Source organism: Eriocheir sinensis, chromosome 63, assembly GCF_024679095.1.
Source record: "Eriocheir sinensis breed Jianghai 21 chromosome 63, ASM2467909v1, whole genome shotgun sequence".
Classification (NCBI taxonomy): domain Eukaryota; kingdom Metazoa; phylum Arthropoda; class Malacostraca; order Decapoda; family Varunidae; genus Eriocheir; species Eriocheir sinensis.
This window is the reverse complement of record NC_066571.1, coordinates 7,770,974-7,788,473: the sequence shown is the minus strand read 5'-3', so window position 1 is coordinate 7,788,473 and position 17,500 is coordinate 7,770,974. Positions and strand designations below refer to the sequence as shown.

General features: G+C 53.1%; 1 protein-coding gene across 5 annotated transcripts in view; it reads left to right on the top strand.

The window, feature by feature from the left end:
* Positions 1 to 17,500, top strand: part of LOC126986951 (membrane-associated guanylate kinase, WW and PDZ domain-containing protein 1-like) — a 71,841-nt gene that overhangs the window by 16,569 nt on the left and 37,772 nt on the right. For 2 of the 5 annotated variants that reach the window (XM_050843492.1, XM_050843490.1), the window contains exons 1-2: positions 1,209 to 1,300; positions 3,174 to 4,148. The exons of 1 other annotated variant lie outside the window; for it this stretch is intronic. In XM_050843492.1, coding sequence (XP_050699449.1) covers positions 3,422 to 4,148 — 727 coding nt within the window. In that variant the 5' untranslated portion in view covers positions 1,209 to 1,300; positions 3,174 to 3,421. Of the gene's footprint in view, positions 1 to 1,208; positions 1,301 to 3,173; positions 4,149 to 17,500 lie in introns of those variants that run through there. 2 more of the 5 variants (XM_050843494.1, XM_050843495.1) reach the window with 2 other exon arrangements.

Genomic DNA, 17,500 nt, shown 5'->3' with positions numbered 1-17,500 from the left:
CCTGTTTTATTCCTTTATCTTTTTTATTTAATTTCCTAAGTGTGTGTGTGTGTGTGTGTGTGTGTGTGTGTGTGTGTGTGTGTGTGTGTGTGTAATATGCTTTTGAAACACGACTTCGTCTGGTAAAACCATCCTGTCATTAGTGTTTTTTTTTCGGTTTGGTGTGTGTGTGTGTGTGTGTGTGTGTGTGGCGTATGATTCCATTCAGCTTGTATTTTAGGCTGACGGTCATTTTTTTGGGTGTTATTGTGTGTGTGTGTGTGTGTGTGTGTGTGTGTGTGTGTGTGTGTGTGTGTGTGTGTGTGTGTGTGTGTGTGTGTGTGTGTGTGTGTGTGTGTGTGTGTGTGTGGCGTATGATTCCATTCAGCTTGTTTTTTTTTAGGCTGACGGTCATGTTTTTTAGTGTGTGTGTGTGTGTGTGTGCGTGTGGCGGCTGGCTGGTGGCACTGTGCGGTGGGTCAGACAGGGCCACAGAGGCGGGAGTTGCTTCTAGTCCGTACTCCTACTGCCGTGACGCGCCGGGCAGGAAGGGGCCAAGCCGTCCCCTCCCCTGCACCTGGACCATGCCCCAACACCTACTGCTAAACCTCTTCCCCCTCCGTGATGACCCGTTCTGCCTTGTGTCTGTGGGTGTGCCTGACGTGTGGTGGGCGTGCGGGGGGCGGGGATGGTGTAGCAGTGGTGGCGGTGGTGGTGGTGGTATGCGCGGCGCGGGGCAGGGCAGGGGCAGGTAGCACCAGTGAGAATGGCGGGGAACACAACGTACGCACAGACGCCAGCGACGCCTCACCACCTCGCTTCCTCCTCCTGGCCAGCGCTGTCGGGGGCCTGGCTCTGGCGGCGCAGGGTGGAGTCTGAAATATAACGGGTGTCATGAGCGTGGTGGGAGTGTGGTGTGGGTGGCGGGCGTGGGTGGTGAGGGGCGCTGATGGACAGGTGTTTGGTCGTGCGCCAGGCAGCGGCGGGGAAGGTGAGACTCGCCCGCCGCCGCCGGCAACGCATACCTCCGCCGCCCGGGCACCGAGCTTCCCGCACCCACAACAACGCTGTTTTTCCCCCTCATTCCCCCTCACCCCACCTTTCAACCATGATTATCCTAGCTATACCGGGCTGAAGCAAGCGGGGTAGGAATGTAAGGGCATAGGGCAAGGATGCAGGCTGTGGGTAGGCGTGGGTAAGGGGCAGCGGGCGGGCGGGCAGGTGAGGGGGGGAGGGGGAGGCCAGGGCCGCGGGCGGTGTGAGTTGCGGCCGAGCGGCAGTCTTCCCCAAGCCCCGACACGGAACGAGTGTGTTAGTGCACGTAAGAACTGGAAAATCTAACACAACACGAGTGATTTCCGCGGCGGGCAGCGTGTGACGAGGCCCAGGGAGAGTGTGTCGTGTGTGTGAGGTGCAGTGACGCAGGAGCAGGTGGGGGAAGGGGGTGACGCGACGCAAGGGCTGGGGTGACGCTAAGGTACGAGTTGACGCGCCCCCGTGCCCACCTGCCTCACCCCCTCCTCGCTCACACCCCACACCTCTCACCCATCCTGGAAACTAGTGGGAGTTGACGCCCCACGGAGGAGTTTGGTGACCCGGGCCGTGTGTGTGCGTGTGTGTGTGTGTTTGTGTGTGTGTGTGTGTGTGTGTGCCCCAGGGTATCGCGTCAGGCAGGACCAAGAAAAATTAATGTGGTCATGTGTGCGATAATGAGTCGGTGGGCCGTTATTACACTCTTCGCCCCCCCCCCCCCCCCCCTGGCTGCACGGTTCGTTACCTGTGGCTTGTTTACCTGTGGCTTGTTTGCCGCCGCCGCGCACAAGGGAAGGGACGCGCACTGTTTTTTTTTTTTTTTTTTTTTTTTGTCGTCAGTCGATGGAAAGAAAAATGGATGAAATTGATTGAGTGTGTGTGTGTGTGAGAGAGAGAGAGAGAGAGAGAGAGAGAGAGAGAGAGAGAGAGAGAGAGAGAGAGAGAGAGAGAGAGAGAGAGAGAGACCCTATGTACATATACAACATGCAGCAAGGGAACAGAAACCATCCGTGTCTCGCTTACAGCCCTTCCCTGCCTCTTACCCCCCCCCCCCCCCAGCGGGCGTGGCGTGGGCGTGGGCGCCAAGGTTCAGTGGCACTAGGGTCGCGTGGGGCCACCCAGGGCGTCTTGTTAGGGCCTTGGGTCATAGGGCGACACCTGACCTCCCAGCCAAGGGTGGGGCAGCCAGCAGGTCACCGTGGCACTGCTGGTGAGCGGATCAGGCCTTCGCGGCACAGCTTGTTCTAGTTGGCACTCCCAGCAGCGAGCGGCGTGCGTCACCCGCCGCGGCCCATGTTTTGTGGTTTTGTTCCATGCTGGCAATCGCGCCGCCCTCAGGTATACGCCACTATTGGCACTCATGCCGCAGCGGCACTAGGCGCTAAGGAGCGCTGGCTCAGAGTTACCGAGGGACGAGTGCATATCAAGTCCAGGGCGCAAGTTGCTCGTCCGCCCTAACTAACTAACAGTGATGACCATTCAGTAGAATGGTCATCACTGTGGTCGTTACTGCTTCATGCTAGAGAGCTACTGCCTTGTTCTCTGTTTAAAGTGTGCCCGTGCAGGAAAAAAAAATCACAGCCGTAATAAATCTGAGATATCATTGCGTCATGACAAGGAAATTACCAGATCCGTGAATCATCCTGGTTCAGTATACAACGCCTCCCTGGCAGCGGTACCGAGACTCCATTGGCCGAGTGTGTTTACAAGCACCACTCAACACTTTTTTTTTTTTTTTCAACTAGGAAGCGTTGGGGCCGAAAGTTATGTTCGTGAAGACCTTGAGGCGCGGGAATGAGGGAGTGAGTGTGGAGTGACCGTACAAGGCCCTGCCCTCCCCCTCCCCCCTTTGTGTACGGAGCAGCTGTGTAACCAAGGGACACGTCGGGCACTGCAACCCGACCCGCTGGCACCCTCCCCCGCGTGGCGACCCGACTGCGATTTCCTGAAACTTACCCGCGGCCTTTGTGGCGCCGCGGGGCCGGGGCGTCACGTCCGTGTTGTGTTGCCTCCCAGGAGTGTTACGAGGTGGGTGTGTCGTGCGTTGTAGCGTCGTCCTGAGCGTTATGTTACGTCGTTGGGGCTTTGGGTTGCGTCTCGAATGTGTTAAATGCGTTGTAGCGACGTGGCCTCGTGTGTTGTAAGGTTGTGTTGCCTTGTAGGACGCCAGCAGCAGTGAGCGTGTAGGGAGCGTCACCCTGAGAGCTGGACACCCGCGAGACTTGGAAAAGGCGGGCGGTGCGAGGCGGCGCTCTGTGGTGTGATGTGAGAGGCGTCGGGGCAGGCAGCAGACGGCAGCCGCCACACGCGAGGGACCCGGCGAGTGGCATGCGAGGAGCGGCTCTGGCGGCGGCAGGAGGGCGGCGGGGTGTAGCGGGTGTGGGCGGCGGCATGGGGTGGGCGGGACGTGATGGTGTCGTGGCGCGTGTGTGGCTGGTGTAGCGGGGGCAGCAGCAGGCGGCCTCAACACTACCGCTACGAGGTGGTGTACCGCCGCGACGACAGCCTCTACTCCGGCCCCGACTACCTCGAGTCTCTTCCCGGGGGCCGCGCCTCCCTCACCCCCGCCGCCGCCCATCACCCCCCGCACCGCCCACACCACCACCACCACCACCACCGCCATCCCCACCCCGGCCACTTCCAGCAGCGGCCTCCCCCTCCGCCCCACCACCAGTACCCCGCCCTCGACCCCTTCACCCGCCAGAACCGTGTCAACCACTTGCTCACCGCCCTGCACCACGCCCACCACCCTCCATCCCGCCGCCCGCACTACGCCTACCGGGGGCCCTGGGTGTCCTCGGCCCACCTGGGAGCGCCGCCCCCTAGACCGCTGGGGCTGCCGCAGTGGAGGTCAGCACCGCTGCTTCCTTCGAACTACCGCGATACGAGCGTCTCCTCGCGGGACCTGAGCCGCGACACCTCGCGGGACATCAGCCTGGCCTCCAGCAGCGCCCACAGCACGCGCCCCCTCCTGCCCTCCTCAGGCCCCCGCCGCCCCCCGCCCCTCATCACCGCCCCTGGCCGACCCTCACCATACAAGCCCCCTCACCGCTCCCCCAGGACCCCCCTATCCCCCGGTCCCCCTGGCTACCCCGGCACCGCCTTCACCTTCTCCCCCATCCCTAGTCTCTCCGTGGGTAAGTTGTCCCCCGTGTGTGTGTGTGTGTGTGTGTGTGTGTGTGTGTGTGCTGCGTATGACCAGGGGTAAGACGATCGTGTGGGCGGGTCGAGGGGCGGTGTGGGCCATGTGTTATGTGTTATCGCCCCCCCTCCCCTCCTCCCCATTCTTCTCTGCTTTGCATCCTTCCCCTCATCCTCTTCACCCCCATCATGTCACCCCCCCACACACACTCTTCGCATCTTTTCCCTCATCCTCTCCACCCCTATCATATCCCATTACCTCACACACACACACACACACACACACACACACACACACACGCGCATTTTTTTTTACAGAGCGGCGCATGGCGGGCATTTTTTTCCCCCTTTTTCACCCCTCGCGCTGTCCCCAGGTGTATAAATAAGCACACACACACACACACACACACACACACACACACACACACACACACACACACACACACCTGACCGTCGTTTTCCTCAGACCAAGACCCCGTATATGGCCACTTCCTGCCCCCCCCATCCTCCCCTCCCCACCCCTCTGCCCCCCTTCCCTGAACATAAGAGTAGGTGCTTGGGAGGGGTGAGGGGGTGGTGGGGAGGGGGTGAACAGGTGTGCGTAAGGGTGGATGCTGGGAGTGATGGAGAGAAAGGTGGGAGGGAAAGGAAATGATGATGATGAGGAGGAGGAGGAGGAGGAGGTAAGGAGGGAGAGAGTAAGAAAGACGATGAGACATGGAGGAAAAGGAGAGGAAGAGGAGGAGGAGGAGGAGGAGGAAGAGGAGGATAGAAAGAAAGGAGCCAAAGGAGACGATAAGAGGAGTAGTGAAAGGAAAGAAAAAGAAGAGGAGGCAGCAGGGAGGGAAAGAAAAAAAGAAAAAATGGAGAAGAGGTAAAAAAAAAGATGGGATAGGAAGGGAAACGAAAAGGAAGCAAGGCGGAAAGGAGGAAGAGAAGATGAGGAGGAAGGGAGATAAAAGAAGAAATAGAGGAGGAGGAGGAGGAGGGAATGAGGGAGGAAGGTAAGAGAAGAAAGGAAAGGCAAGGATGAAGGGAGGAAAAAAGATGTAGGATGGAGGGAGGTAGAGAGGGAGAAGATGAGAGGGAGGGAAAGGAAATAAGGAGGAGGAGGAGGAGGCAAGAAGGAAGGGAGAGGGAGGTATAAGATTGAGACGGACGGAGAGAAAGAAAAAAAAAGAGGAGGAGGAGGAGGAGGAGGAGGAGGTAGAAAACGATAACACAGGAAGGTAAAAAAAAAAAGAAATGAGGAAAGAAGGGAAGAAAATGAGAGGAGGAAGAGGAGGAGGCATGGAGGGAAAGGTAAATGATGATAGGAGAGGGCAAGAAGGAAGGGAGGGAGGGAGACGTGTAGAGGAGGCGTAACGTGAGTGAGAGGAAGATGTTCAGGCCTTACCTTTGCCTCATTAGCGCCCGTGTACACCTGTGAGCCGGGGTGGGAGAGAGCCAGACACGTGCACCGGTTGTTGTTGTTGTTGTTGTTGCTCTTCGTTAATATCTTGTTTCTTGTTATTGTTTTATGTTGTTGCTCTTCGTTAATATTTTTTTTTGTTCGTCAGTTTTTATTTCTTCTTGTTCTGGTTCTTGTTCTTCCTCTTTTTCAGTTTCTTTTTGTTCTTTATTTTCTTCTTTCTTTTTCTTCTTCTTTTTGTTTCTGGGTGTAATGTTAGTAGTAGTAGTAGTAGTAGTAGTAGTAGTGAATAGTAAGTAGTCGTCTTTCCCGTATCATCATCATCATCATCATCATCTTAACTATTACTATTATAACTGCTACGGACATTTTTACTTGAACTTGAACTTGACCGAAACTAGAAAACAATGGTATGGAAAGTAACGATCAGAGGCAATAATAATAATAATAATAATAATAATAATAATAATAATAATAATAATAATGGTAATAATCATAGTAATCATAAAGGGGCGCCGCTCTTAACTGAGGTGAGGGGGAAGGCTTATTTATAGTCTTGCTTAGTGCCAGACACGCGGCCCTCCCCCTCCCCCCCTCCCTACTTACCTATTCCTCTCCCCTCCCTCCTCCCACAGCCTCCTCCCATCTTTCCCTCCCTCCTTCCCTTCCCCAATCTCTCTCCCTCCTCACCTACCCCTCTCCCACCTCTCCCCCACCACCCTCTCGTCCCTATTTACCTATGCTCCCTTCCTTCCCATCTCCCCTCTCCTTCCCCTCCCCTCCCGTTCCTACCTACTTACCTATGCGCCCTCCCTCTCTCCTCCCCTACCCTCTCCTCCCCACCTGTCTCTTTCCTCCCTTTCCGCCCCCCGTGGCTATTTCCGGCACTGTTTACCTGCTGAGAGAGAGAGAGAGAGAGAGAGAGAGAGAGAGAGAGAGAGAGAGAGAATTATCTTTTTTTTACTGGACCTCGTAATGCAAATCAAAATATATGCAAGTTACAATTTCGTCAGTGTAGCCAATTCAGTTGTGTTTGCGTATGGGGCGTGGCTGTGTGATGGGATTGTGTTGTAATAGTATTGTAGTGGTGATGTGTAGGGGTCAGAGGTATTGCGTAGGGGTGTAGAGTTAGTGGTGTCGGTAGTGGGGTATGGTGGTTAAGTCGTAGTGATGAGAAGTGGACTGTGTAGTGGTTAGAGGTATAGAGGTGGTATTGTTAGTATTGGTAGTTAGTGTAGTTGATGTAGTGGTGAATAGTATTAGTGGTAGGTTGCAAGTAGTGTGTGGTGGTTAGTGAATCGGTTGGGTTAGTTAGGTTAGTTTAGTTAGGTTAGGTTAGCATAGGTTAGTTTAGATAGGTTAGGTTAGGTTGGCTAGGTTAGGTTGGTTAGGTTAGCTTAGGTTAGTTTAGATAGGTTAGGTTAGGTTGGCTAGGTTAGGTTGGTTAGGTTAGCTTAGGTTAGTTTAGTTAGGTTAGCATAGGTCAATTTAGGTAGGTTAGGTTAGGTTGGTTAGGTTGGTTAGGTTAGGTTAGGTTAGTTAGTTGTATTGTGACTTGTGTTGGTAGTGTGAGAAGTTTGCATCACTTATATTTACACTACTTATATTTAAATCACTTATATTTAAATCACTTATATTTCCAGTTCATCTCCCCCACAGATAATTTAGTCCTTTTTTTAACTATTTTTGCTACCTACTATCTTGAGGTACTTTTATATATTCATTTTAAGTACATGTCAGAAAGTATTGTTATGTATCCATGTTAGTGAGATGTCCAACACTCGAGAAAGCATCATTAGTAAGGAATAAAGGAAGGCGGAGGCTGCAGACACGGCTTTCAACACCATAACAAACATACGAACAAACAAACTCATCCTGAACAACCATACAAGCACATCAACAGCTTCTATATTCTCTTTTTCACTGCAAACTGACCTTACATATTCAGGTTTGCCTCTATAATCTTAACCCGTCCGCTGCGATTGGCACGGATTTTGCCTTCACTGGTAGCCTGGTAACATAAACTCCCAGGTCTTTCTCTGCCTCTGTGGTGGATAGTGGAGTGTTTTCCAAGTGGTACTGGTATGCTGGATTCCCCTCCCAAGGTACATGACTTTATATTTTTCTTCACTGAATTGTAGCAGCCACTTTTTGATCCATTCCTGTAGCTTGGTGATGTCTTCTTGTAGGAAATCCGCAGTCAAGGCGTTAAAGCATACATAACTTCAATACGCGCGCCAAATAACAATAAGAATCAAAGAAACTGTGACCTGCCCTAAGTACGGTACACCACCATCAATCCCCTGTCAGATGGTGGCAGGGCGTGGTGGGGAGAGGCAGTGCTGTGAGGTGGCGGCCGTTGATGATCGTTGTGGACTCTGACGGCTAATAGCATAGTGTAATAGCGTAGTGTTGCAGGGGAGACTGTGGTGTTGATTGTGCAGTCACCCTCTCTTTGCTGGTTAGAGGAATTGGGAGGATTCAGATGGTGTATAGTGCTGTGTAGTGTATAGTGGACAGTCGTGGAATATATGATTAACAACAGAAGTGTCATAGCTTAATGTTGCAAGGGAGACTGTGGTGTTTATAGTGCAGTCGCCCTCTATTTGCTGGCAGGAGGATTTGGGAGGATTCATATGGTGTATAGTGTTTTGTAGTGTATAGTGGACAGTCGTGGAATATATGGTTAACAGCAGAAGTGTCATATCGTAGTGTTGCAAGCGAGCGTGTGATGATAAAGCATCCACCCCTGTTTGCTGGTTAGAGGATGTAGAAGGCTCAGATAATGCTGTATGCTGGACAGTAATGTTAGCTGGGGGCTCTGATGGTCTATAGTCATACATCACGGCAACCACTATAATTCGCCTGCCCCACTAACGGTCCGGGGTCGCCCAAGAGGCCCCTCAAGAGATCCTACCGGCGCTACAGGGAACACCTTAAATCATAAAGAATAATTGTGTCGAGTTGAAGGTGACCAGGCCCGTATTCTGAGACGCCTTCGGCAGTCACAACAAATATTTACAAAGGCCACGAGGGAGATTTGTCGGGTTATCAAGAGTGTTTTTCGTATTTATGGCGCAGAGAAGCCTTGACAAACTATCTCTAGGCTCATAAAACTACCCATTGAAATACTAACACAACCTCTAGGAAAGTCTGATCATTTTTTTTTTAACAGAGGAGACAATGCAAGGGTGTAAACAAAAAAAGGAAAACAACAATGAAAAAAAAAAAAGCCCGCTACTCACTGCTCCTAAATGTGAGTGTTGCAAATCCCAAAAAAGAAGAATAAACGAGTTCTCAAGAGTGTTTGTCACGTTTATGGCGCAGAGAAGCCTTGTCGAACTATCTCTAGGCTCATCAAACTACCCAATGAAGTAATAACACAACCTCTACGACAGTCTGATCAAATGTGGGTGTTGCAAATCCCAAAAAAGGAGAGTAATCGAGTTCTCAAGATTGTTTTTCAAGTTCATGGTTCAGAAGCCTTTACAAACTATCACTAGGCTCATAAAACTACCCATGGAACTACACACAACAACCTCCACGAAAGCCTGATCAAAATATGGGTGTGTAGGCCCCCAATGTTTGAGAATATGGGCCGAAGTTCACATAATAGTGTAAAATGATGTATAATGGAGGGGGATGGCTCAGATAATGGCACATATATGGTGGACAGCGATGATAGACGTGAACTTAGTGGCTAATGGTGGCGGTGCAAGGTGGGTGGTGGTAATGGTGTTGGTGGTGGTGGTGTCGTTGGTGGTAATGGAGCGCGGTAGTGAGAGGTAGGGAGAGGCAGGTATGTAGGCGTGGGACCTAGTCAGTGATTTGTGTTTGTGTAAGGGTGATGTGTAGGGGGGTGTGGGCGTGCTGTATGGGTGAAATCGTCACTAGAAAGGAGGGAGGTGGAGGGAAGGGAGGGGTTAGTAGGGGAGAGGGGAGAGGAGAGAAGGGGAGGGATAAAGGGGTTGCTGTAAGAGAGAGGGAAGTAGAGGAGGATACCGTTTTGATAGTGGAAGGAAGACGTAAGGAGGAGGAGGAGGAGGAGGAGGAGGAAGAGGAGGAGGAGGAGGAGGAGGCGTGTCGTGTAGGAGTCGTTGTCGTATAAGGAAAATGCGTAAGGGATGAAGGGATAGGCGGAACGGTAAATACTCCTCCTCTTCCTCCTCCTCCTCCTCCTCCTCCTCCAGGTAGACCCGCCAGGTAAGGTGAGTCTAATTAACACGCCCCTGTGACACCTTTGATCACCTGATACTCCCATCATACCTAAGACTATTATTATTATTATTATTATTATTATTATTATTATTATTATTATTATTGTTGTTGTTGTTGTTATTGATGTTTTAAGTGATGTTTACTTTGTGTGTCAATAGATGGCGCTGTGTGTGTGTTTGTGTATGTGTGTGTGTCAGAGAGAGAGAGAGAGAGAGAGAGAGAGAGAGACGCGCCTTTAGATCACTACATGTTTAGCATTGAAATTTCCTCCTTCATCTGACCTGTGTGTGTGTGTGTGTGTGTGTGTGTGTGTGTGTGTGTGTGTGTGTGTGATTGCGTTGCTGCGCGCGTGCTTGCGATTAGATGGAGGTCTTTACCATCTAAATTTCACCAAGGTATGAGGAGGAGGAGGAAGAGGAGGAGGAGGAGGAGGAGGAAGAGAAGGAAGAGAGCAACGTACGGGAGATTGACTGTGTAATATTTGCTTACATCCTGGCAGTGAACACACACACACACACACACACACACACACACACACACACACACACACACACACGGAAGGTCATCTGGGCGTGTCTGGAGGCATCAGGAAGGGCGGCGAGAGCTCTTCGTGACCTGACTTGACTCTTGGCCTGACCTCGGGGGGGCCTGGACCGCGGGGGGGGAGGGGGGGGGGGGAGGGCGTGGTCAAGAGGTCATTAGGGAGAGCCATAAGTAGATTGTTTGATATGTCTCTCTCTCTCTCTCTCTCTCTCTCTCTCTCTCTCTCTCTCTCTCTCTCTCTCTCTCTCTCTTTTTAAATATATTTCTCTGACTGTGTGTGTGTGTGTGTGTGTGTGTGTGTGTGTGTGTGTGTGTGTGTGTGTGTGTGTGCGTTGGTTTAGTGGCTGGTAGTGATTTCATTTGTGGTGGTGAGTGGGCGGTGTTGCGGTGGAGGTGGATTAAAAGTGGTGGTGGGTGGAGTTGATCATTGTTACACCACCAGCAGAGAAGTAGTAGTAGTAGTAGTAGTAGTAGTGGTGGTGGTGGTTTTTGTAGCTCATAGATGTAGGTTAGCAGTTGTGGTAGTTAAGCTGCGTGGTGGTGGTGGTGGTGGTGGTGGTGGTTTAAAAGCGATGGAGGTCGTAATACTGAAGGTGGTGGTGGTGGTGGTCTTCGTAGTAATGGTGGTGGTGGTGGTGGTGGTAGCGGTGTTGATAGTGGCGGAGATATTAGATGCGCTAGACATCCTGCGTTCTAAGTCATGGTGATAGGGTTGGGGGGCGGGGGGGCGGGGGGGAGTGGGGAGGGGGCGGGGAGAAGTGGGGATGGGGGAAGGTTACTGTTTTATGATTGAGAGGTTTGGGGGGTGGAGGAGGTGGAGCGGGGGGTGGGGGGAAGTGTGAATGTAGGTGAATCTTGACTGACTGACCGAGGATGGAGGTCATGAGTGGACTGACTGAGTGACTGATGTGATTGGGATTGACTGACTGACTGACTGGCTGACTGACGGACGGACTGACTGACTTTCGTGACTGCTTGACTGATAAACAAACTGACTGATGTGATTTTGAGTGACTGGTGAATGACTACTGACTGTTTGACTGACTGAAAGATGAATGAAATAACTTAACAAATAAATAGATCAAAGGATTAACAGTCGAGTTATTAATTTGTGTATCGGAAACGCGAGAAAGTGAGGAACAAGAAGTGTGTCTCAATGAATGCGTAAGAAGCCTGAACGCACACCTGAACAGTCATCTTAATTAACAGGTGAACGTGAGGGAGTGGATGACAGAGAAAGTGCGTGCGTGTGACTGGTGTACTGATTTACCTGATGGATGACTACCTGACTAACTTACTGACTGGCTGAATGAATGACTGGATGACTGAGTTACTGACTGGATGACTGGTCGACTAACTTACTGACTAGCTGAATGACTGACTTGCTGACTGACTGGATGACTGACTTACTGACTGGATGACTGACTTACTGACTGGATGACTTACTGACTGACTGACTGGATGACTGTCTAACTGTTTGTGTGGGCGGATGAACTGACCCACTCACTGACTCTTTCTCTAAACGACTCTGTACCTGTCGCTTCCTTCCTCTTCCTCCTCCTCCTCTTCCTCTTCCTCCGTCTCCGTCCCCCCCCCCCCCCTTTTACACTCCTATTCTTTTCTTCTCCTCACTTTCCTTCTTTCATTCATTCATTCATTTCATTCATTCATTTCTCTCCCATCGTCCACTTTCTCCGCAGTTTAATTTAATTCTCTCTCTCTCTCTCTCTCTCTCTCTCTCTCATCAAAAATAACACCCACACACAAAAAAAGAACGGAAATAAACGAACGAAATTGATGACTCAGAGAACGTTATGCCACACTTTTTTTTTTGTCCACTTTTCGCTCGAGAGGATTTATCTTTTTCATTTTCCTCCACCGCGTCCACCAGTCAGCGTCGAGATGGTTCCCAGAAAAAGCTCCCCCCATTTCCTCGCCGCCCGCCCCCTCCCGTTTTCTTCGATTGTTTTCCTTCCTTCCTTCCTCCCTCCTTCCTTCCTCACTTCCTTTCTTCCTTCCGTTTTCTCTTTCTCCCTCTCTCTCTTTCTCTTGTTCCTTTCTTTCTTCCTTCCTCGCTTCCTTTCTTCTTTCCGTTTTCCGTTTCTCCATCTCTCTACTGTTTCTTCCTTCCTTTTTTTCCGTGTTTCTCTTTCTCCCTTCCTCTATTCTTCTCTCCTCTCTTTTTATCTTCAGTTTTATCTTTCCCCCTCTCTCAACTGTTCCTTCCTTCCTTCGTTTCTTCCTCCTTTCTTTCCTTCGTTTCTTCCTCCCTTCCTTCCTTCCGTTTTCTCTTTTCCTTCTCTTTGTCTTTCTACTTCAATCTTCCATTCCTCCTGATGTGCGTGTCCTCGGATGCTGACTCGTGATGTTCCGTTGTGTTTTACGTTTCCTTCACTGTGTTCTTCCCTTTCCCTTGATCCAGAATTTCCTCCTGTGTTTATTCTCCCTTCCTTTCTCCTCCCTTCCATCCTCCCTCCTTCCCGCACAAAGCCGCGTGACTCCCACATTTTGCTGCAGGCTGCCGAGCTGTTTCCGTGTTTTCCTCAACTTTCCTTCCAGGCGTGAGCGGCAGGGAGGGGAGGGGGCGGAGGGTGGCTGGAAGTGGGTTGTGTCGGTGACGTCGGGGCGTAGCGAAACTAGCGATCACCCTCACACTCCCGCTCAGTCGCTGCCGCCCCCGCCTCGCCGCCGCATCTTTGTTGTTGTGCTCCGCCGCGAGTGCCGCCACCCGCGCCGCGCCGTGTTCCTGTGTGTCTGTGTGAGGCTCCGAGTGTGTGTGTGTGTGTGAGGGCGGCGGGTGGCACTCCCGTCCTGCCCCAGCCCGGGGCGTTGCTTCCTGACCTGCCCGAGGTGCTCGTCATCTTCACGTGGCTCAGTGTGTCGCAGTGTGTCAGGGCGGGGAGCATGAAGGCCTGGAGGCGGGCGTGGCGCGGCGCGCCGTTGCCGCGGTGAGGTGACGGTCGCCGACGCTCACTAAGTTTCTCTTCCGCGACTGCCTGGCACTCCGCCCCACGCCGCCCGCCCCGCCCCTCCTCGGGGACGGAAAGGGTTGCCTGCACACAGCCCAGAACCATGCCGGTGTCGGCGGGGCTGCCGTGGGCCCGCCGGGGGTCAGGGCGGCGGCGGGCACGGGCGTGCGTCGCGCTGTGGCGCCGGGCCAGTGCCAAGGTGCGGCGGCTGCGGCCCTCCGTCACCTGTTCCTCTGACGACACCCTTGACTCTCTGCACGACGAGGACGAGTTTGTCTTCCACGTGGGCGCCGGCCCGGGCGTGGACAACCCGCTACTGGTTCCCGATCACGCCTCGCACGCCCACTCCATCGACGCCCACATTTTCAATTCCGCCCTCAAGCGCACCAAGCCCACGCCCTCCGCCACCCCCAACACCTACGTTGACTACCGCGCCGTGCTCGTCGCTGCCCCCGTCCTCGGGAGCCACGAGCGATGTATCGACGACTGTGTCGCCGCCGCTGCTGCTCGTGCCGCCCAGGGCGACACCTCCTCCAGCGGCATCGAGAGCATGACCCACGACAGCGGCGACTCCACCTCCTCCTCCACGGGCCGCCGCGACCCACCCACAAACAGCCTTAAGCCGCCGAAGTCCCCGAGTCGCCGCGTGTCAAGGTCGCCCGCCCCGCGCTCCTCCAGGACGCCCACGCCACGCCTACTCAGGAGGGAGCCCATATACGCCCGCCCCGTCAAGAGGAAGAAAAAGATTTACAGAGAAGCCGAGAACGGTCCACAACCGCCTACCTCAGTCCCCTCCACCGCCAGCACCACCACTTCCTCGCCCTCAGGCCCCACCACACCGGCACCTGACCCGCCACCGTCAGCCAGTCATCAGTCCCCACGTGACTGTTCTCCTCCTCCGCCTCCCTCAGACAGTTCGCCGCCCCTGTCCTCTAGTCCACCGCCCCCGCCCCTGCCGTCTAGTCCGCCGCCCTACTCTTCTTCCTCAACGCCTCCACCCCTGCCGTCCAGCCCCCCGCCCTCCTCCCCAGCCCGGACCCCCCCGCCCCTGCCCTCCAGCCCACCGCCCTTTTCTTCTACTCCGCCGCCCCCGCCTTTATCGTCCAACCCACCTGCCCTTTCCTCCACGCCCCCTCCCCCGCCCCTGCCATCCACCCCACCGCCCTTGTCAACCTCTTCACCCACCCCGCCCTCGGCCGCCAGCCCGCCCGCCCCCCAACCCTCCGCACCTGCCGCCCGTCCCTCCGCCACGGTCCAGCAGCCGCTTGCCCGGCCTGGCCTCCCGCCGCTGCGCCGCGCTGCGTCCCCCTCCGGCGGCTGACGGCCCCCGTGCCCGAGCCCTTCGCGGCAGCAACTCAAATTGGAGGTCTCGGGGGCACCACCACTACCTGCAGCGCCTGCGGCAGCAACAGAAACACCAGCAGCAGCAACAACAACAACAACAACAACAACAACAACAACTGCAACAGCAGCAGCACCAACAACAATTACAACAGCATCATCATCAACCTCAACAACAGCAACGACGACAGCGACAACAGCAACAGAAGCCTCAGCAGCCGCCTCAGCAACAACTTCAACAAGTGGGAGAGTATCAAAAGCGTTACCACCAAACACAGCACCGTCACTATCAACAACAACAACAACAACAACAACAACAACATGGCCAACTTTACCACCAGCAACAACAACAACAGCAGCGGCAGCAACAAATACTGCATCATCAAACACATCGACAACAACAACAACAACAGGAGCAGCAGCAACAGCAACAAATACGGCATCATCAAACACATCGACAACAACAACAACAACAACAACAACGACAACGACAACCCGAGAGAAGGCAGGCAGAGGACGTTGAGGCGGCCAAGACCTCAGCGTCCACAGACTCTCTGCGGCACGCGGCGGGGCATTACAGCGCCCGGCCGCCCGTCCCGCCGTCCATGCTGTACCAGGAAGGCCGCCGCAGGGCCGCCCCCGTCCCCCCTACCACGCCCAGGAAGCCTTCCCTCCGCACTTCCCCCAGCAGCACCCTGCGCAGCGCCCTCAGCCGCGTCAGGGCCCGAGGCTCGCCCGGTAGGTCAAGGCGACTGACTGGAGGCACCGCGGCCTGCAGCTCGCGGCGCGGTGCTCCTCGGGTCCGCCTGTGGCTTGTGTCATTGTCTTGCCCCGGAAGCTTTGTTTTCCAAACTCATACAAAAGGTTTAGTTTCCACCCGGAACAGATTATTTTCCTTTGTCTATCCCTTCTTGGCTTTAAATTATGCAGACCTGTAGGCTTCTTTACGGCGTGCATCATGTTAGGAACAACGAACTTCAGTCACTTGCTGCGGCGTCCTGAAAGTAGTGAGCGACGTAGTATGGACGCTGCCGCATGGAAAGACGAAAGTACGTGACAGACACCGAAGAGACAGCAGCAGCAGTAGGAGCTTCAGTAGCTCTCGGTGGACCCAGGGGTGCCGCGCCGAGCATTAGCAACCATCGGAGTTAAGAGGAGGGTGTGGCGCGGGCAAGAAACGACAGGATAAAAACATGAGTGTGTGTGTGTGTGTGTGTGTGTGTGTGTGTGTGTGTGTGTGTGTGTGTGTGTGTGTGAAGCATTGCACCAGGCGGCGTATGGAAGAAACTACTGCCAATTACAGTGTAGAAGCGGAGAGCGGTGACGGAGGGGAGGAAGTGTGCTCGGAGGCGGTGGAGCAGGAGGAGGAGGAGGAGGAGGTGGTGGTGGTGGTGGTGGTGGTGACTGTCTGTACCGTCACGCCCCACACACCTGCCGCGCCCTGCTGCTCCTCCTGCTCCTCCGTCTGTTCTCTCTCTCTCTCTCTCTCTCTCTCTCTCTCTCTCTCTCTCTCTCTCTCTCTCTCTCTCTCTCTCTCTCTCATTTCACTATTTTCCTGTTCCTTCCGTACGTCATAAATATAAGTACCGTTTAACACACACACACACACACACACACACACACACACACACACACACACACACACACATACACACCTGTCTCTCTCTAGTTTCCCACGTTCATTGTAAACCAGCTTCTCCGTACCTGCCAAACAATCACACACACACACACACACACACACACACACACACACACACACACACAAAGCCCGGGGAGGAGAAAGTGTCGGTTATTGCCTATTCTTAGCGAGGCGCAGCGAAGTGACTTACCGTAGACCGCGCCATTGTGGGAGACGGGGACGGAAGGCGCGGGGAGCAGGAAGGGAAAGTGGAGGGGGAGGAGGAGGAGGAGAAAAGAAGAGAAAAAGAGGGAGAAGGAAGAGAGGAGAGGAGAGAAAAGAGGAGAACGGAAGGCAGTGAATAAGAGGAATGGGAGGAGAAAAGAAGAGAAAAGGAATGAGAAGGAAGAGAGGAGAGGAGAGAAAAGAGAAGAACAGAAAGCACGGAGAAGAGAAACAGTGAATAAGAGAAATGGGAGGAGACAGAGAAGAGGGTAAAGAGGAAGAACGGAAAGGATGAATGAAAAAGAGGATTAAGAGGAAGAGAAAAAGGAGAAGAGAATAAAGAGTTGAGAAGGGAAAGAATAGACGGATAGGAGACACAGATAACAAGAGGGAAAGGAGAGAGAGAGAAAGGAGAATGGAAAAAAAGGAGAAGGACGGAAAATATCAGTGAAGAGGAAGGGAATTTGAAGGAGGTAAAGACTCGGTGAAAAGGAAAAACCAGAGAAAAGAACGGAAAAGATGGAGGAGACCAGTGAAAAGGAGAGGAGAGGAAAAGATGGAAAGGATGGAAAACAGAGGAGAGCAATGAAAAAGAGGAAGGGAAAGTAGAGAAGAGATAAACTAAGAGGAAAGAGGAGACCAAACAGAACATGAAAAGGAAGAAAAACACGAATATAAGAGCAGTGAGGAACAGGAAGGGAAAGTAGAGGAGAAGAGAAAGAGAGCAACTAAGAAGAGGAAAGGGAGAAATAGGGGAAAGGAGAGGAGATGAAAAATGGGAAAGGAGTAAAAGTTGAGAAGAGAGGAGAGATAGAAGAGAAAATGGAGAGAGAGAGAGAGAGAGAGAGAGAGAGAGAGAGAGAAATCGAGCAGGTAAAGCTTTGAAGGGAATGAAAGGAAAAGGAATTGAAGAAGGGGAGAGAGAAAGTTCAGAAAAAAAGCCGAGGGAAAAAAAAAAGACAAACTGGAGAGGTGGAGGTAAAGTGAGGAGAGGAATATTGCAGTGGAGGGGAAGGGAGGGAA